Raw genomic sequence first — 21,315 nt, forward strand, 5'->3', positions numbered from 1 at the left:
TCTAATTAAACCAAGTATTTGGCCAGCAAGAGGGAAAAAGCCCCAAAGCAGTCAGAAGGCACAGCAAATTAACCTACAGAGGCTAAAGAGGCAGATGAGCCCTCAGCTGGGTCCAAAAAGAGGCGGGGAGGTGGCAATATGTGCACAACCACATTTAGAGTGGAACAGAGCAGGAGCCAAGTTACCAGCTTGCCACCAAGGATCAGTATGCCCAGGCTTGGCTGCATCAGGCACTGCATCCAGGAGAAATTGGTGAAGACTGATGCCAAAAGGCCACCTCCAAACCATGGGGACCAGAAAAAAGAGGGTCAGCCCAGGATCTCAGCCCAGGGACAGACAGAGGAGAGTGAATCCAAGGTTGTCATCTCAGTTCCTCACTGCTTGGGCTTGCCTCTGGATTGCAGCTCAGTGGGATGCTCTGCGGGGCTCTGGAACTGTTGGGGGATGTACCTACAAGAAAGAGGGCTCAGAAGGGCCCCAGAGCTGGGGAAACCTCCCCACAGATAAAACATGAGCACTGGAATTGCCAGGGCACATAAGCAAGGAGGAGCAGTGCAAAGGGACAAAGTTGTGGTGAAAAATCACACATGACCAGGTAAGGAAGGCAGTAAAGCAAATTAATCAAGTCAAGCAAATTGAAAAAAAGAGGAACAAGGAAGAAAGTCTTTCTATGCTGGAAATAAGAAATATCAAAGGACAATCACCTTGAGGAAGAAGTGAAAATTCAATGTACTTGTACTTCTAACCTTGCCAACACTGCAATAAGCAGTTTTCTAATGAAGCCAGATACGAGGAATCCAGGCCCAAGAGCTGTACCATGGGTCTAACATTTCCCATGTGACAACATCATTGATGATAACACCTTTCAGGACAGTCAGGTGCTGAGTTATGGGGAGAAATGAAGTTAAAATCCATCCCTGCACTTCACATGTTATAAACCCCCTATATCTCAGGAGCTAGAGGACTGCACTTGCCACCTCTGTTACAAATACTACTGGTTCTGGAGAATGGCAAACTTAGGCAAGGCACTGTAAAAAATGAAAGGGAAGGTCCAGGATCAAAGAGGTGGTACACAGCACCAAGCATGTGTCACCCAAAATCTACATTCCAGAGAGAAAAAGCAGTGACAGATTACTGAGTGTGAAGCAGAGAGACAGGATTGGGCATGAAACCATAAAGCAGAGCAGGAATTCAATTTCAGGACTGTCAAACTCACTTGTGGCCCTGGATACACTCACCTGGAGAAGGATGCTGAAAGAAAAGCTCAGCAAAGACATGACAGTGAGCAGGGCCCAGCTGAAGCCTCCCCCTAACCAGCAACCCCAGTATGACAGTATGACCAGCATCAGCAATGGTACACGGTCCCTGGGGATGCCAGGGTTTAAAAGCCAATACTTGCAGTGGGGCACAGATCTTCACTAAGTGTACATGAGATGCAGCTGCAAAGCACTACTGGCACAGAGCACAGCACACCCAGCCTTGCCACAGAGCAACCCACCAGCCCACACCTGGACATAACTCACCAGACCTTCCCACAAGAGAACCTGCAGAGATTTAAGGCACACATTGGGATTAAACACAGATTCCAAAAGCCTGCAGTGAAAATGAAGCCTTCAGTCTATCCATGACAGCAAAACACAGCCAAGAACAAACCGACAAATGAAGGAATGGCCACATGCCCAGAGTGCTCCACCGTGTCACTGCAGGAGTACAGAAACCATCCCTGAAAATCTGGTCTGCATGTGTGTCATTAGGGCTTCTCAATTAGCAAGCCTTTCTGGCACTCGATGGGACATGGGAGAAGCTCACAGAGCAGCACTGGAGCAGATATCCATAGAATGATAGCTGTCTCTAGAGGGCTGGGACAAAATACAGCTGAGCACTCATACCCAGCTGGATATAAAAGCTCTTAGCCCAGACTCTGTTAAGCTGCTGATGATCCCTCAAGAGTTTCCCATGCTAGACCCTGCAAAGGGAGCACGGCTCCTCACTTTCCTGAGCATCCCACTGTAAAACCTACTTTTCAGAGAGCGACTTTCAGACTAATTTCTCTCAGTCACCCACCATTTGAGACCACAGCTGGCAGGTCTGGTCCTGTTGCTGTGGTGAGTGCAAACAGATTCTGCCTTTATTCCTGATGACCACTGGCTCACTGACCCTCCTTTAAGAGACGCCCAGGAGCTCTTACCTCCGAATTGTCCTTAGCAGGGTGGACCTGGCCTCGTTGTGGAAGGTGATGATCACGCTGGTGGGCGGGAGATCCTGGCTGTAGTGCAAAGTCGTACACCTGGGAAGGGAGAAAGCAGAAAAGGCTGCTCAGGTGCTGGAATTCAAAGTGAGAGTTCACTTCATCAACACAGGCAGCACAGTCTATTAGTAAATGGTCTCCAGCCACTATTACAAAGAAATAAATAAGACTTTTTCTGTGTGAATCATTTCTAGAGGAGTCCAGAAATTGCCAACTAAGCCACCAATGATTAAAGCAGCAAAGAACTTAATTGTTCTTAATGGGAAGGGATGAGAAGGGAGGCAGCCAGCTGGTAGACCTCTCGTCTAACCAGTGCTTCCCCACTACCCACCAGGGCTTCTCTCATCCCCCTGGCTCACAGCACCACCACAGGTAAGAGCATCCCTGCCGTTCCGCCTTCCTTCCAGACTCCTGAGGAAGCAATTCCCACCAGCCAGTTGTAAGGTAAGCCAAGCCTTGTTTCTAAATTAATTGTTTCCTTATTAATTCTGCCTTAATTGCATAACCAGACTAAAGGGAAGATTGGGATTTAAAACTGTCCAACCCTTCAGAAGGTGAAAACCCACAGCTGCAACCATAGCCCCTGCTGCCTCCTTCCCAGGAGGAAATGTCACAGACTCTGTAATTACTTCGACCTTTAGCTGATTAAATTTGTGGCTTTTATAGACCAACACCAATATATTCCCAGCTCAGAAAATCCAGATACCCCTTACATCTATGCTGCCCTTTCCAGGGCCCTATCAGTCCGTTAAGATGACACAACAGTAGGTCTCCATTACAGCCATCCTGTCCCTTGCCAACCACATGCCACTTGTCTGCTCTTGTGTCACTGCCCAGGTGCTGCCAATACCATCCTCAAACAGGGCAGGAAAGAGCACTGAGCAACCACTCTTCCAACAAACCATCAGTTTGCTCCCCTAAAGTTCTGGACCACAGTACCTGCAAGGTGAAGTAAAAACAGATGGAAAAATTAAATTGGAGATGGAGAGGAGAAAGCACATAAGAGCAGCCAGATATTGCTGGTTTATGCTATTCAGAAAGCATGTTGCTCCTCTCAAATGCCAAAATGCTCCAGATACTATTTTTAACAAAGTTTTCCATGTTTTAATTTTGAAATTGCATTTCTGATTATTTACAAAGTAAACAAGAGTGCGCAACAGGAGAAACAATTCCAAAGATAAGGAAAAAATGGTATCTTGGGTGGGACAAAATATTTGCAAGCTCATGCTAAATTACTTGCTGCTTTCTCTAATTGTTTCACTCAAAACCTTTTCCAAATCCAGTTTGAACTTGACCAAAAGTAGGTTTCTCATCACTCCCCTGTTCTTTCAGCACAGTCATCTCCACCAAAAATTCACCTTTGAGCCAATTCTAATTCTGGGTCCATCCCCAAAGGACACCAAAGTCGCACAGCTATTCCATATGCAGGAGAAAGTTCAGCAACGTTGCCCTGTGTGACAACACCCTCATCCATCAAAACTGCATCTCAGGGATGCTGAAAACAGAGCGTTTCTGAATTATGAAACAGCACCAGGTTGTGCCCTGAGCTGCTTCTCTGGGTCACTGCGGCCCCTTGCAACACCCAGTTCCCCGCTCCAGCCGAGCCATCCCGAAGTGCTGCCGCTCAGTTGTGCCACGCTCCGGCTCAGCTCCCGTTTGCTCTGCGGAGCTGCAGGGACAGACGATGGCAGCTGCTCTCCCTCCCTGTGCTATTTATACACCGCTCCCAGATGCGTGTCCTTCCACCCACTTCCAGCAGGGCTCTGTGGAGCCAACAAGGGAAGCTATTTCTGGCAAAGAACGAGCGAGACTGGAAAATACGAGTCATCGATACTTTACTTATGCTATTACAACAGCCCAGGAGCTGGTAAAGAAAGCAGGAGCTGGGTGTGTCTGTGCCTCCCACGGGTGGAAGTGCTGGGGCTGCTGCAGGCTGCCTCAGGCTCCTCTTGAGCAACAACCTGCCTCCAAAACTCCAGATGTTGATGCACCAGACCGGCCCAACCAGGCAATGTGCATGTGGGAGAAGCTGGAATGTCACACATGGGCACCTCCAGAGCTGCAATTCATCCCTGGCTTCCGTCTAGTGAGGCTTGTCACATCCCGAGGACAGGAATGATGCTGCTATGGACCTCCAGCCTCACTTCACCCCTGTGACCAGCACTACACCACAGCTGGGACTTGCCTCTCCAAAATCTGCTGGCAAAGGGTGAGGCAGAGCTGCTGTGCTCCTCCCAGTGCTCCTCCTCCTGGGTGCTTTATGGCTCTGACTCTGTCCTTGCCCAGGATTCTACCCTTGGGTTCTTCTTACAGGAGCCTTCCCAAAGTTTCCTCCACTTAGTCCCTTGTGGTGTTTTCCCCCCTTCCTCCCCAGTGTTACTACAGCTAAACATCCAGGGTCCCCAGAAGGCAGACTTCAGTTTAAGTTGTTGGGTACAAGTGTCTTTTTTTGGCACTTACTTGGGTAATAAAAACCACAGCTTGGAAAAGCATTAAATCCAGCATGTCCAGAATTATTTTGTGTGACAATTACATCTGGGGTAATTTCAATTTAATACCTCACTGCAAGTGAAAATTGCAGCATGCAGCCCTAAAATTGCTGTAATAATGGAAATAAACCCGCTAAAAGCTGCCTGTGCTACCTCAGGCTGTCACTGGATAAACATTTTGTGCTGCTGATGGTATTTCATAGGTCACCCAACAAAAAAACCAAAACAAAACCAAAAACAACACCCACAACATTTTCAGGAAACGAATGAAAGTTTGAGGTTTTTTTTGATTGTTAAAAAAAGGAAAGAAAAAAAGGGGAAAAAAAAGTAATAACTGCACTGCCTGTATTTGCAGCGTGTTGAAACTCACTGGCTAAAGCCATTTAAAGTTCAATGCTTTGAAACCTTGCAGCACGACTGGGAAGCAATCCTAGCACAGCAAGTGCAAGCAGGAATGCTGCCAGGCTGTTCTGCAGGTTCCCCTCACCTGGGTGGGGTGAAAGTAGACAGAAGCCAGGCTGGTCTGCCCTAAAAACCCCAGGGAGAGCATTCAGATGGAGAACAATTCTTATTTCCTCATGCAAGAAGTCAAACTTCATTTGATAGGAAGAGTCACATTTTGACTGAAGTTTTTTTTCCATTCAAAATGGAAATAATTTCACAATCAGGAAGTTCTGAAAGGGGTAGTCTGGCTACAAACACCTTAGGAATCAGCCTTTGAAAATCCCAGCCTGGATTGGTTGTCTGTCATACTTCCTTCAGGTTGGACAGGGCAGCAAATCTTGTCTCTGTGTTCCCAATGCGCTGTTAACAGCTCAGGAATAAATTATGCAGTGCCTGTGTGTGGGGACATGGAGCAAACAGACAGCCCTGCACTCACTGCAGGAATTGCAAAGCTCTCCTGTAAAGTCCAAAACTTTGGACACTCCAGCATCATCAGGTCTCCAAAGTCCCTTTCTCAAGATATTTTTCTTGAGTTTCTTCAGCCCTTGTGCTGCTGGTGAGCAGAGGGGTATCACAGGCTGGTGGCCTTCACACACACAGCTGCCCCTGCAGCCTTAGAGATCCTTCTGACAGGGCAGCACATGCCCGTTCCCAGGGAATCTGAACCCATCTTATATTTAAAATGGCAAATTTCACTCACAGTGCCCCTCACATAACCAAAGCCCACCTTGCCACCACAGCTGCACAGCACAATGGTGAAGATTAACAGTGCAGAGATGGATCCTGTTCCACAGCCTCTTCTGGTGCCCCCAGGCTCAGCCAAGGGCACATCACATGTCCACAGTGCTGTGCTGTCTCTCTCAAAACCCACCTCTTACATTCACCTTCTCCTGTGCCTCATTAACTTCCTTCAATAAATGATCATCCTCATCCCACTCCCCTAGATTCCCCCTGCCAGGCTTCTGCTCATTCCTCTGCTCTACTTCAACAGCCACCACTTGCCAACAACTCTGCTTTGAATTTTTAACGTTTTCCATGAAGTCCAAACTCTCTCTCAACATAGCTCACCACTTTCAAAGCACTCTCTGAATATTTATTTCAAACAGCCAACTGCATCAGGCAGAGCTACACCATCTTTCACCTCCCTGCTGGCTCCTCTCTTCTCCTTGGAAACACATGGGAGAACACAATCTCATCATCACACATCCAAAATAAGGGTATTTGGGTTTGTCTGCACTCTGCAGCCACAGGGCTCTCACATCAGCCCAGAGGACAGGGACCTGCCATCACCAACTGGATGGGTTCACACCAGCCCTGATGGACAAACCATGCTGATTTCAGACAACATTCCCCAAGGTGTGAAAAAGTACTTCTATGGAGGAAAATGGAAATTGTGGCCCTGGTGAGAGACAAAGCCACTACCCACCACAGGCAATGAAAGAGTTGTCAGTGGAAAGGAAAAGATCAGAGCTCCAGCTGTCCTGGCCAATAGCAAACATACGCAGGCTCTGAACACCAGTAGGGATGGACAGCAGGACATGCAGGCACCTTGGTCATACCTCACAGGACAACCTCTCAGGGTGTCATACACAACAGTGGAAAACTATTGTGCCTAAGCCCTGTTTTTGAGCTGAAGCAAAAATCACAAATCATAAAAACATAGAATGTTTTAATGTTGCATTGGAAGGGACCTTTTAGATCATCTAATTCCAACTCTCTGCCTTGGGAAGGGACACATTGCACTAGAACACGTTCCTCTAAATCCCATGCAACACTTGAACACCTCCAGGGATGCGACATTCCATAGCTTCTCTTGGCAACCTATTCCAGTGCCCCACAGTAAAGAATTTCTTCCCAATAACTAACCTAGGAGACTTCCATGAAAATACTCTAAAAATTGGAACCCTGGATATGGTTTGATATAGAGCTATAAAGCAATGTATGTGCCAACTCATATGGAATCTAGTAAGTTAGAAGAGCTTACAAACAGCAATGCTGGACAGGACCGTGCACCACCTCACCTGACCTCTGAGCAACACAGCCTTTGGCATTTCTCCCAGTTATTTCTGCATTTCGCAGTTATCCGTGCATTAAGTCCAGTGACTTGTGCCTGACTGCAGAGTACCTTTCAAAAAATCATTACCTGATGACCTCCAGAGATGGAAAATCCAAGAAGTGCTGTTCACACCACAGTCAACGCACCAGTCTTGTACAAGAGTATAAATGGGACACAACAATTCAGAATCTGCTTGACTAGAGCACATAGAGGGGTCAAGTGATCTTCATGGCATTCATGTCCCATCAATACCCTTGCTTCTTCTTCACTCTCCCCAAGTTACCCCTCCTGTACGCTGCCTCAAAATATTTTTTCACTCAGCTTTGGAAGACCTTCAAAATGCTCCTTTTTATTCCCAAGTTATGCCAGCATCTCCTGCTCCTTCTCTGGGTATGCTTTGCCCCTCCTCAGTCAGGAAGAAGCTGCCAAACAGAGGGCTGGCCACGGTCTGTGCATCTCCAGCACCACCACGGCACCCAGAGCCTCTCCAGGGCACAGCAGTGAGCAGTGAGACAACTCCTGGCACATCCTGCATGTGGGGTCAGGTCTGGCGTGGATTTGTCTCTCTCGGGGTTCCTAAGTCAGGGTGACCCCAAGAGAGATTGTAAAGAGTCTTTGCTTCCCTAGCCCAAAAGCAACCAAATGAAGAAGCCTGAAATGCTTCCAATTGTGCTTTCAAGGTTGTTTGTTTCTTCTTATCTAAACATTCTTTCTCTGACCTGCTGAGCTCTGCCTAGCAAGTCCACCATGGCCATCTGCCCTGAGCCCTGGGCAGCTCCCACATTATATACTGAAAACTGCGTGTCTATGTTTACAATTTTTTCACCAATTCCTATCACCTATGTTAGACTGTGAATCTCTACCTTAAACCAATAGAAAAGTGTCACCATCACACCAAGACATGGAGGACAAAACAAAGAAGAAGAAGGCTAGGACACGCCCAAATTACTCTACCTTGTACGCCCTTGAACCCCATTCTAAAAATCCCAAATTTCTACTTTTCCACCCTGTGTTAGTTCAAATATAATACTGCTAAAACCCTTGTGACTTGTAATTCCTCATACAGAGTCGACAGTTTTCCACAGGCTACAATCGAAGCCACAGATGTTTTTGACTTCTTGCCAAGGTCTCTGAGACCCCTGCCAGGGTCTTGAGACAGCCAGGGCAGCCAGAGGACGTCCTGGACTCTGACAGTCTGGCACAAACACCTACTGAGAAAGCTCTGGGATTCCCTCTGGTGTTGCCTCTAAGCTCCACCAGGATACACCACAATCTGAGGATGTGGCAGCTCAGAGCACAGGTGTGACTTTCACAGCACAGCAGGAAAAGCAGTGGCGGCAGGAATTGCCACCAGCTACAGACCCCTTTGTGCCTAACCTGGTCCTGCAGGTCCACCTCAGGCTGGCCATGGCTGTGGGCAGGCTGCTGCTACTGAAACACCAGAGCAAAGGCCTAGAGCAAAGAGAGGCTGAAAACACAACTGGAAGGCTCGGCAGTCCGGAAAGCAGCCGTGCCAGAAGGAAAGAAGAAAGGACGCGGAGTCAGATGTCAGCTGGCAGTGCCACATGATTGCAGGGAATGCCAGCTCAAGTTTGGCTTGCCAGAGTAAAAAAGTACCCTTGAGAAAGGTCAGTAGGATTTCTCTGTGCTGGACTGGCATGTCCCTCAGGTTTGCATTCCCAAAAAGGGGCTGAAAAATCCTTTGGGTGGCGTGCAACAGATGCTGTTGGGGCTGGGAGAAACTGGTGATCCAAAGAGAGGAATCCCTGGCTGAGCAGATGACTTCAAGGTGTACAAGGGCTTCAGCAAGGGTAAGGAGGCACATCTGCAACAAACACACACTGGTGGTTACCACCAGACCTACCAAGGAATTATTCAGCAGGCTTGAACTATATGTAATTTGATAAAATTGTAAAGAAGACCCTCAGGAAAAATCAGCTGAAGCTGTGAACCAGCTCTGGCTGTAGATTAGATGTGCAGAGGAACCTGTCCAAGTCTGCACCTTCCCCACAAAAATACTAGAAAATGCACAAAAGAGTAGAGTCCTGTAAATTGGGGCAACTTAGCCACTGCTGACCTGAGATCAGTATGCTTAGGTTAAACAAGAAGGACTTTTTTTACACAGCTTCTGGAACCTGAAACAGTGCTGGATTTGGCTAGCATGCAATTAATATTTCCTCTAAGTTACTGCCTCTTTCAGTCTCTTTCTTTCTTCTCCCTGCAAGACAGATATCTAAAAAATTAATCAAACAACTAAATTTGAAGAAAAGGGGAAATGCAAGAAGGCAAAAATAACCTTCTGTGCACATGACATGCTGCTGCCTGTGAACCTCAAAACTGATGAGAAGATGCATTTATAATTCATTAAAAATTTGCTGGGTTTTTGTCTTCAGAAAAGAGGAGGGAAAAAAAATGAGAATTTACTAAGAAGGAAAGAAAGAATAGCATGGCTGCCTTTAAAAACAAGTTAAACCAGATTGTGTGTCTTGATTTTCAAGGCAGCTTATGAATAATTCAGACTTCTAGGGCCCTCCACACAGACTCAGGGTCTGTCTTACTTCTTGACTCCCTCCACCTTTCCTTCCTCAGAACTGAGGCAAAAAGAAAAATGGAGACAACATAAGTGAAAAGAAGAAAGCAAAACCAGTACAATTCAGTAGAATTTTAAACTGATGCCAGTTTTACTGGAATACCAGAGCTGATGGCAAAATTTTTCACTTGGTGGAAGTAAAAGCAAAATCTGGTACCTTGCACCTCCCATGGAAAATCACCAATCCATTATTAAAGATCTTTAGAAGCCAGGAAAACCTGAAATTACATTCAGAAGGTTGGAACCCTGGATGTAAAGACTCCTTAGGGAGGATGCCTTCTGACCAGAGGGCTTCCTGGCATCATGTGGCAAGTAAAAACAGAGAAAGTCCCCATCTTCACAACATCTCCATAGTCACAGCTGGGGATGCACAAACTCAGCTCCACACTGTGACAGCTCAAAAACACTTCCAACATGTAGGGATCTGCAGTGCTCACAGCAGAAATCTATCCAAACAGCCCTAAAAAATGCCCTTTTGCTGCAGCTGATGGAGTAGGAATTTTTAAGGTGCTGGCTAGAAGAAAAAAACAAACAAGAGCTTGATGGAAGAAACTGTCTCATGGCCTTAATTATCAACAGGAGCAAGTCTTGGAGAATTGGTTCCATTATTTACTAATACTTGACTTTGATTTCAGCCTACATAAACATATTAGGTCAATAGAAATAGCAAGACAAGCACAAGAGTTAAACAACTTCATTCTGTCAGAATTACTTGGTGCAAGTTATCAAAGTAATCGATGGCACATAATAACTATAAGACAAGTGGTCAATATATTACAGCAGTCAAAGGCAGAGGATGGTTCTAGCAGAAGGTGATCAATGACACTCTGGGAATGCTGAAGCACTTAGTGATGAAGGGATGGCCACCATGAAATCATCACAGGGCCCAGGTGTGGTTTAGGTGTGCCCTCTGAACGGCACTGAAGTAGGCAAGGTTTTCTCTTTCCTATAAAAACCCCAAGATCCTTTCAGTCTGTTGCAGGGAAGGAGGTCCCTGGAGTTGAAAAAAGAAATCCTGTGCCCCCATGGACTGACTGATGTTGGCACAGCCACCCTGAGGGCCACAGCTGTGTCTGCAGTCAGTCCTGGTCTGTCCAAGACCCCCATCCCTCCCTCCACTGGGAAGAAGCCTCTCCCTGGTGCAGTGGCTGCCTCCCACCAGCAGTTCCTGCACCTGTCAGCGAATGTTGCAGCATCACTTCCACTCCAGCACATCGTTTGTTTCTCAGGAGCCCAATGTGTACTTTTCATCTGATACTTGCTTTTAAATACAGCTTGTCATTTTTTACATGACTAAAGTGTCAAAAACATTTGAGATCTAAATGAAATTTTTCCCTTTTCAGGATGAGAAAAACAGATTTCTTTAGCTTTAAGTTTTCCTGCCTTTTTACTTTTAGATTCACCAACAGCTTTGCTTTTGGTTTATCCTGAAATTGCCATCTCCTGGCTTTTCTTTCTCTTAAATAACCAAAGAACTGAAACACTATTATTCACTCAGCTCTACTGAGCCCTACCTACCCACGTAGCCCCCAGACTCAAGCTCCAGAGATGTGGCACTGACAACACAGACACAGCCCAGGTGTAGGCAGCGAGGTGGATCCCACCACCCACTCTGTCTCTGTTTTCAGCTTCAGGCTCTTGAACAAAAGTAGCAGTGCCTGTACCCAGGCATTGCTCACCTTGAAATGGAGCAGCTCGTCCTCAGGGCACAGTGACTGGCAGGTCACTGTCTTTTATTAAATTCCCAGCTCTCACTCCTCCACTCCGCTGTGTCCCCCATTGTGACAGGGACACGCAGAAAGATCATTGCTCCACAGACATATATCTGGGGAACGAGCTTTTATCTCTGGGTGAATGTGTCACAAAAGTGGAGCTAATTAACTGGGGCTCTGTTTTTCAAAAAAGGTTAATATTTTATCACATGTCTTCTGTCTTGAGGAATAATTAGCCCTGGCAGTAGTAGCTCTGCCATTTCCCAAGGGACTGAGCAAGAGACTGGAGGCTGGAGAGAGACACGTGGTATTGATGGATAGACAGTGGCTCAACTCTGGGCTAACAGTGCATCTCACCAGCAGCTACTCCTCAACACAAACCAACCCGCCAAAGGATATTAACAGAGGCAAGCCCCTCTCTTCAAAGCCTGTACACATTCTTCTTGTCCATTCCACGCCCTCTGTGCAAGGACGCTTTAAAAAAACCAAGGCACTGTGACTCAGCCAACAGCACTGACACTGGAACACCAGTCCCCATCCCTTCTCCCCAGGCACTCTCTTCCCTTATTGCTCCAGCACCGCGATGTACACAACAAAAGGGAAATCCCACGGGCTCTCCTAATTCTTCCATCCCAAAACCAAACCTGTCCTCATGGGGGAACCAACAGATGAAGTAAATTCCCATAGGGACTCTGCAGAAGGAGGTTCCCCCAGTGCCTGCACAGAAGTCCTCAGTGCAGTGCACAACATTTCTCCACAGGGCTGGGATGCAAACAGGGAAAATGGAGGGACTGAAAAAGGACGAGGGAAGGGTCATTTCAAATCGAACCAGAACTGCTTTCACATGCATTTTTCTTGGCAAAATGCAGTGGATGGGTGAATAGAGAATTTCTAAAATGAAATCAAATCTGTCTCATAGGGAAACAAAGCCAAAATGACTTAGGGAAAGAAACACATCACTTTGTGGTGGGGAGGGAGAGGAGAGGGAAGTTCTCAGCTTTTCTCCCTCTCTGAAACTGCAATTTTTGGCAAGGAACACAAAATAAAGGTATTCTTCAGGGAAGGAACAGCAGGGATGGAAGCTGTGTCTGCTCCCCTGTGAGCTCCTCAGATTCTCTTTGGGAGGATGCCTGTCCCATGCAGATGCTCTTCCCACCCAGCAAGGCACTGAGGGGTTGGGAAGAGGGACAACTTGGATAAGCAAAACTCAGCAGTAAGAAATTTAGTATTATACCATGATATTTGCTGGAACAGCCCAGTCATCCCCACTGCCTGAAGCCAGACTCCAAGACACCGAATCCCTACAGAGTCCCCCATCACCCACCCTGACAATCCCCTTTGGCCTGCAAATATCTTTTAGCCAAGAATACAGCTCAGGAATAGTTTCTGCTTGCTGTGTAGACAAGTGCCATAACTCACACTCCTTGCACAGCCCATTCAGATGGAAGTAGCTTTGCTCTCCAGAAAAAAAAATGAGTAACACAACCACTTAACTGGAACATCCTCCTGCATCCCAAACACCCACCTTTACACTTCCATCAGCTCCTCAGAGAGCCTAGCTCACTCCTCAGCTGCTTCTCAAGTTACCCTCATCCTTCTCATGCAAGAAAAAGAAGTGGTTGGGAGGAGCTCCTTTTCCTGGGATGCAGTCAGACTGGTGGTGACGATGACCCTGTGTCCCTGCCAAGGAGGCAATGCTGAGTGACCCAACCCACCACCTCTAGCTCCAGGGTTGGAGGGCACAGAGCAGTACCATAGGCTGCCTCAGGCATCTGGATTTGGACTGGGATCTCAGTGCCTGGAAATCTCTTTCCTTTCCATGGAAGTTTTGCAAGTCACACAGGGTGGTTTGGGCGTCCATAATGCCCAGGAAGCACACTAACTCCCAGGAAAGGCATGGGAAGATCCAACGTGGGCAATGGCAGAAGCCCTGTCACATCCAAGAAGATGTCACATCCAGAAGAATGGGCTCTTCAGGACAAGTGAATGTTGGGATGATGGTCTAGCCACGAGTGCTGGCCAAGGATAGATCCCAGCTCAGACATGGGCAGCCATCCCCAGGGAATGCAACTTCTCTCAGTCACAACTTCTCAGAATGCAACTTCTTTCAGCTCAAACCCACTAGAATCCCATTTCATACAGACCCTTCTCATCTACCCTTTCTTTCCTCTACCACATTAAAAAAAACCCAAACCCAGAAAGTTTCAAAAGAGGGCAGTATGTAGAAAGATATTTGAAAAAAAGATCACTGCATTCATCAGTTTTTGTCCCCTGAAGCCACCAGTCCCTGCCTCAGAACCCATCAGGTCAGCTGAGCCCTCCACCTCCACCAGACAAAAATGTGGGACAGCAAATGTCACAGACACCAGGGTGGCCACAAATACTCCCAGTATGGGGACTTGGACATTCCCCAGCCATTTTCCAGGATTGTGTGTGTCCAGCTCCATTTGCAGTTGGTGAGTCCCCACCACACTTCTACATGAGCTCTCCAGGAAGAGAAGGTGCAACTATCAGAAAAAGACACCTCAATGCAGGTATTCCCACACCTGTACCAGATACCAACTCCAGCAGAAGAAGGAAAACATGAAATACTGGATTTCTGCAGTGCCAAAATGGTCCAGTGAATATTTCTGTACACCTTCAAGCAACATAATGAGGTTAAGACTCCATAGGATTTTTGTCTTTGACCAAACTTTCTCAAGCCTGTCTCAACCCCATTGTTAGCAAAGCTTTGCAATGTTAAGCCAGAGAAGATACATGAGTGTGTGGTAGTTAGGTGAATCACCCTAAAGTGATGAACATCAAAAGAGGAGATGACAGCACCTCAAGGAACTTCAAAGTTGTTTCACAAACACAGGTAGGCTGGGGCGAAAGAATTACAAATTCCATGTGCTGCAACCAGGGTTTTTTAATTACATCAGCTTTTACAAAATGCTGGGGCAAGCCCAGGAGTCCCAGTGGGATCATTGCTTTTTGCATTGAGACAAACCTGGGCTGATTACAGAGCTGACCGGACTTGGAGCGGGAGGCTGGATCAGAGACCTCCTGTGGTCTCTTACAGCCCAAATTATTCTTTGACTTTATGAAGTGCCAGTTTCTGATTAATAGCTGTCTTGCTTTCCTTGCTTATCTGCCAAGAATTGCCAATCTCAATATTCCCTGTTCTCTGTGCTACCTGAAACAATCTCTCTGTTTTGATCACACAATGGTTCCTCAAACCCCCTTGCAGTTTCAAGTCCAAATTCACGCAGAAAACCAAGTGCAAATGCCACTGTGTGAGGTGAGCACTCCACATAAGCATGAAAATTTCAAATTTAGGCCACAAAAGCCATCTGATCAAGGGCAGAACCAAGACCTTGACCAATGCAGGCAGTTCTAGTTTATCCCAAAGGAAAAGCCAGCCCCTACTCTACTTTAAAGGATTGTTTCATATCTTCATCCCAGAGATCTCAGCCTAAGGAGGTAATGGAAAAACACAGTGCTGGGAGCTAACCTCTTGGGGTCTGGTGTCCAAGGAAAAAAAGCAATCATGTTGTTTCCTAACAGAAATGCTTTTGTGTAAAACGTGTTTTCCACCACTGATCTGTGTACCTCTCACCTGCAGGGTCATGCTCTGCTCTTGCTGTCACTAGAAATAAGGAGACCAAGACCAAGATCAAAGGCAGGGGTATCCCAGATCTTCTCTTACTCAGCTCTTTCAGCATTTCAAAATGCTTTGCAGGCAGAAGATTTGGACAGCCCTCACACAGACAGGATTTTGCTGAAATGTGATAAATTATATTTTGCAATGAAATGACAAATATCCTGGCTCTGCCCAGAAAACAGAGTAACAGCTGGAATAACAGATCAAGCGACAGAAAAACTCTTCAGGACATTGCTGACAGCCACCCAGCAGCTAATAGTGAGCCCCAAAGGCAAGAAGAAACCTGAAACCTCTCACACCCAACCACCCCAAGCTCAAACAAGGTGCTGCCACCCTTCTCCTCTCAGGGCATCATGCACTTCTCATGGGTGAGCACCCACACAAAAGGGCACAGGACAGAGCAAAGCCAGCAGCACAGACACCTGGCCACAAGAGGACACCTCCTCCAGCCTTCACCAATGCCAGGTCCAGAGATGTGGCAGCATCTGAGCACTCCCTGTCTCCCATCCTCCTCACCTGGCTCCCTCCTTCATCCAACCTCATGGGCAGGGGTCCATCCATCTGCACTGCAGTCAAGACTACTCTGCTCTGTCCTGCCCCACCACCTCTCTGCCCCAAGCAGACGTACCCAGAAGCATCAGGCACAGGGAGATCACAAGCACATGCACCCCTGCCCACACCACCACTTGCCCTGGTCTACCACACAGCACACCCCAAGCCAGCAATTCACAATACACTGCTTGAGTAAGCACATTTTAAAAATAATAATCCCTCAAGACTTAGTCTGTATTACACAGGAAAGTGGATTAGACCAGCTACAGTCCAGAGGCCAAAGTAAGAAATGTATGGAGTCAGCAAAGTGAAAGATAACAGGAGACCTCAAAAATCTACCGGTTTGGTTCTGCTCTCAATTGTGCAAGGTCCATCTAGGTCCCTACAAACCTTCCTTCAAATTCAAAGTGGGTTTGGTCATCTGTTAGGGATTGACCTGCTTCTGCAGGTTTAATGTTCACATACCAATGAGGACAGCAGAGCAGAGCCCACACTATGTCCTGCCTGGGCTTTTCCATACATGTTGGTCTCCAAACATTAAGTTCTTCCTCTGGGGATTCTCAAGAAAGAAAGACAAGAAAGGTAAAATGTTTAGACATCTCTGTGGGGCAAAAAATACATTTATGGCTGCTGAGACCCAGTGTTCACCTCAAGAACAACCTCAAACTGGTTTTGGTCGGGAGGAAAAGGAAGTTGGAAGAAGACAAGGCAATGTGAGAAGTCCAAGGGCATCATAAACATGCTAAACCAAAGGCAATGCTGTCAGCTTTTCTCCCCTTGGACTCCTCATTCCCAGGAAGACAATACCATATTCCCAGGGCTTGACATTCCTGGGTGGCAATCATCAGCTCACCCAAAAATGGAGCCCCTCCAAAGCCTGCACTTGCCACAGCTGCCCTCTTGTCATCTGCACAGGGAAGGCAACAGGTGCTCCTACGTGCCATGTGCCAGCTGTGTTCAAGTGGGACACAGGGAAGGGCAGAGAGCCACGCTCAGCCCTAGGTGACAGTGTACACAGGTACTACAGCCAGCAGAGGTGACCCTCAGGACCACCTATTCTTCTCAGTCATCCCCACACTCAGCACAGCCAGGTATTTTTGCCTACCCCAACTACAGCTGCTCCACTGTGATGTGGAATGTGCAAGCTCTGCACCCTTGGGATACAAGCTGAAATTAATAGGTCAAAACAGCACTGCAGTGTGTAATGCTGCTGCCTGAGGGCTGAAATCCTGGCATTTCTGGACCTTGAGAATACAAGACAGTAGCGCTCTGCCTTAGGAAAACCTCACAGCCATCACCTGCATCTTCCCATCCCTCCAAAAACAGTCCATATGAGCAAAGCAACCAGTCCTAAGCAGCCTCCCTATCCAAGGGACACTATCCAGCTGGCTTAGCACAAGGACTTAAGAGAATAAATCTGGAGGAAATCTTAAGAGTGTGTGCTGTTGTCCTCAAAGAGAATAGGACACACTATAACAGCAGAGCTTTTCTAGGGGGAACAAGTTGGCAGGACCTGGCTTCTGGGCTGCCAGGATGCTCTCACCTTCAGCAGACAATGTAACACCTGATCTTCATGCTTGTAGCATTCCTGCCAGCCTCATGTTTCAATCACAACTTGATCTTAGCAGCTGCTTTCTCTACCTCAGACACACACACACAAACACACCCCTAAGCAGCTGTAAAATTAAATTTCAGTTGGGTAGGTAGAACCTCTTGTAAAGCACTTGTGACTCGGAGAAGGAGGGAATTTCAAAAATGCAGTCTTATGCTAGAATTTGAGAGGGCTACATCCTCAGCCTTCTTGCTTTATCAGCTCTTGAGACAGCACTACTAAACATGTACCGGCACTGTTGAAGTAAAAAGCAAAACAAATAGAGAAAAACAGACACTGGGAGATGCCTGAAGCTGGCTGACATGATCTGCGTAACTGGAAAAGTCTGCTGGAGGCTCTCACCTCTCCTCTAGCCTCTGATATCCTCTCCTTATCCCTAATTTCCCCTCTCTGCTTTGCCACCCTCAGCCAGCACAAACCCCCGCTCAGGCCGGTACTGGCTGTGCCGCGCGGTCCCAGCCGAGCCTGGCAGCCACAACAGCATCTGCACATCCATCAAACCTAGTGGAGCGCTGGGAGGCGGAGGTCAGCCCAAGCAGCATATGGAGCACTGGCGTGGTGAATACCAGCCTCCCCAGGAGCTGTCTGCCACAGATGGAAAAAGCCCAGGAGCCATCATGACAAAATCTTCTGGCTGGGGGCGACACGTCCCCCCTGTCGGCTTTCCAAGCCGCTGAGCAATATTGGAAAGCTCAGCTCCTCTCCCCCCGCCCCTCGCCTGGCACTGACTCATTCCCTGCCGCTTCGGTCCCGCAGTTTGCTGGTGGGAGTTGTAGGAGGTGGGATGTGGGGATGAGGCAATTCCAAGTGCATGTGGCCACCGTGGTGGATGGAGATTAGCCACCCACTCCAGAGGCATGAGCTGGCTGTGCACAGTCTGGATGTGCCACCAAGCTCCAGGTCCGGTCTGCTGAAGCAATCACCGGGATGTTTTAACCTTGACTTTTGTGGGGGATGGGATGCACCACCATAGGACCATCCAAGGTCTTCTCCTTGGAGAAGGGCAGCCCTTTATGTGGTCCAAGGGCTTAGTCAACGTACAACCAGGAATGGAGTTAATGGCAGTGAAAACACAAGAAGGTCACCAGGAGCAATGATCCAGCTGTGAGATCTCCCAGGCCAAGTGACACAAAGTAGTCCACAGAAAGCATGACAGTTCCCTGGCTGAAATCACCCACAAACCAAGCTAAAGTTCATAGCCCTGCAGAACTAGCCAGAGGCAGGCAAAGAGAGCCACCACGGTTTCTCCTGCTCTGATTTCTTGGAAGACTACAATTCCTCTCCATCTGAAACTATTCCACTGGCTGCAATTTAAAAACAAAATCAATCCAGCAAACATTGCTAAGCAACTGGCTGTCAGTGCCACATCCCATCCCATTGAAAGTATTTGCCCTCTCCATGACCTCCTGGCAAGGAGCTTGCTGCTCAGTCCTTGCCAGATTTTGTATATTCAGCTATCGCTGGAAAGTCCAGATGCTTGGCTGGATTAGCAGAGGAAACACCAGGAAACTTTCTGCAACCATCCTAATGAAAAACACACCACAGAGAAGCTGTAAGGAGCAGCATTCCCACATCCCAGTCCCTAGGATTAGGATCAAATGTGTGGGTCTCTGAGATTACCATGATCTGAAGGTCCATCTCAGTGCTGCCACACATCATACAGAGGCATGAAGGATGGAGAGCCAACACACTGGAAACCTTGTCACAGAGCAGAGCACAACATCTCAATGAGAGGCTGAAGGAGAAGTTGCTCATCAATGGCAATGAGCTGAAATGATGGATAAGACCTTCTCCAAAGCCTCCTAAACTCTTGCACAAGCTGGGCAGGAGCCTTTAGACACAGTGGTGCCCCTTAGTGTGGGGTCCTCAATTGCCTCAAGTCAGCTAGAGAAGAATTCAGACCCGACTCTGTGTTCACTCTGAGCAGCTTAATCCAGCTTCTCCATTGAAACCAAGCCTCTAAACACAGCCTCCAGTAGGACACGCAGCAGGAGCACTCTGGGTGTCCTTTCTCTCACAATAGCCTGGTCCACACAACCCTGCTCTCCCCTTCACAGGAGGGCATCTAGTCAATCCCATGCTGCATTCTCTTTATACGTTCTTGCACAGCCACCAGCAACTTCTCCCCACTCCAAGAGCAGGCCATGCTTATCCATGCTTTCCCACACATTTCTGCTGCACAATTCCAGACCAGCTTCCAGGTTGCATGGCAGGGCCTGACCACCACCTGCAGCAGCTCCCAGGACAACTGTGCTCTAAGTAAGGATTATTTTTCCAGAGAGGTCTTAGCTCTGCACTTTTATCTCTCCCTCAACCGCCAGTCCTCGATCCTTCTCCCTCCTCCATTCTCTCCATCAGCACCTGCCTCCCCCAGATCTGCCAGCAGCTTCATTTCCTCCGTGGCTACTCTAATGCTTGGCTAATGGTGCATCATCCGCAGCATTCCTCAGGCATATTCAATAAATCAGAATCCAATTACCGGGTTAAGGAAATTGGAAACAAATTAAATTAGCCCCAGCCCCTCCCACGTGCTGTGCCCTCACTTCCTCCTTAATGAGAACTCTTCTTTCACAGGAGCACTCAGTGCCACATCTGCCCGCCCAGGAACAAGGTGGCTGCCACCGCACAGTGAGGGTAGGCAAGGGGCAACCGAGCCAATCTTCCCTTTTAATAGGGCAGATGGTTCATATCCCTGGCATTAATTCTCTCCAGGAATAGCACATTCGCTCTCTGCTCAGCTATAACAGGCGTCCGTCAGGGCTGACAGCTCCTCTCCGGAGAAAGGAGCATCTGGTCCTTACAACAAAAAGAAGCTAAATAAATAAATAAGCACATGGCTTGCTACAGGGCTGGGGAACTGGTGCTGTTTCAGCATTTCAGCCTAAGTGCTGCATTTGAACTGGAATAGGGGAAGTTCAGAGTTGGGTCAGATGCCAGGAGTGGAGTCGCTCTGATCTGGAAGCAAGGTGCAGCACGGGCAGCAGGGTGCCATGGCTGGGTCCAGCACAGAGCTCCCACCAGAGCAGGACTTCCCCAGAAGGGCTCCCAGGACAAGGAAGTAGAGACAGCTGCTGCCAGCAAGCTGGGACATAATGCCAGGCACAGCTCCATGGAAAGATCTTGCACCAGCTGTGGACTGGTGACTGACAGCAGGAGCCAGGCGTACTCTGTGTCCTCAGATGCCAAGGAGGAAAACTGCATTGAGGAGACTTTGGGAGCTTTTCCTTCCCCACTGGGACATCCTCGCATCACTCCATCCAGCAAACTAACAACCCCACCGACCTTCAGGGAGGACAGCTCTTCCCCAGTGAGTTTGGAAAGACAACCAGAGGGAGACTACAGCTGAGACCTCAGCAAGCATTAAAACTCCCACCCCACCCCTCTCACACTGACAGCGGAGTGCAGCTCCATCTACAAGGCAACTGTTGCTGCAAGTCAAGTTGCCTTTCCCAACAGCTCCTTTGGGCACCAAAGGGTATTTCTGACCTTCAGTGGTGCTGGAGCGGCTAGCAACCAAACAAGCTCGTACCCTTCTCTCCTCCTCACTCAGCAATTACCCCTTATTCCCCACTTCTCTCTCTGCAGAGCAATTTCAACACTCAACAGTTATTTTATCCCCCTTGCATCACCTCATTGCATCTGCAGAGCAAGAGTTCCCAGCACCAGTAAAGACTGCCCATCAGTGACACTTGCTCTTGCAAACCCATTACTTTTCTGAGGGGAAAATAAAGGCCTTTCCTTCCTTTCCCTATAGTTCTGGAATAATTTATACAGTTTCAATTAACAGGTTTAAGACTTCTGGACATGCCAAGAAATCAAGCAAAGACTCCATTCCAGAAACACAACCCAGGCAGACCCAATCCCAAGAGCACCCAGTGGCAGCCCAAAACCACAGCCCTGAAGGGGAACAGAACCACGCCCCCATGCCATGAAGTTTGGTGAAGGAGACCGGGAAGAGCCAGGGGGAGG

At 47.9% G+C, this 21,315-nt stretch overlaps 1 protein-coding gene across 3 annotated transcripts in view; it reads right to left on the reverse strand.

Moving 5' to 3' along the window:
• The window catches only part of GALNT14 (polypeptide N-acetylgalactosaminyltransferase 14), a 93,316-nt gene that overhangs the window by 38,572 nt on the left and 33,429 nt on the right, over positions 1-21,315 (reverse strand). For 2 of the 3 annotated variants that reach the window (XM_021537019.4, XM_085575873.1), the window contains exon 3: positions 2,189-2,287. In XM_021537019.4, the coding sequence (XP_021392694.3) occupies positions 2,189-2,287 (99 nt within the window). Of the gene's footprint in view, positions 1-2,188; positions 2,288-3,606 lie in introns of all 3 variants that reach the window. The other variant, XM_085575874.1, reaches the window with a different exon arrangement.

Source organism: Lonchura striata, chromosome 3, assembly GCF_050655825.1.
Source record: "Lonchura striata isolate lonStrDom1 chromosome 3, ASM5065582v1, whole genome shotgun sequence".
NCBI lineage: Eukaryota > Metazoa > Chordata > Aves > Passeriformes > Estrildidae > Lonchura > Lonchura striata.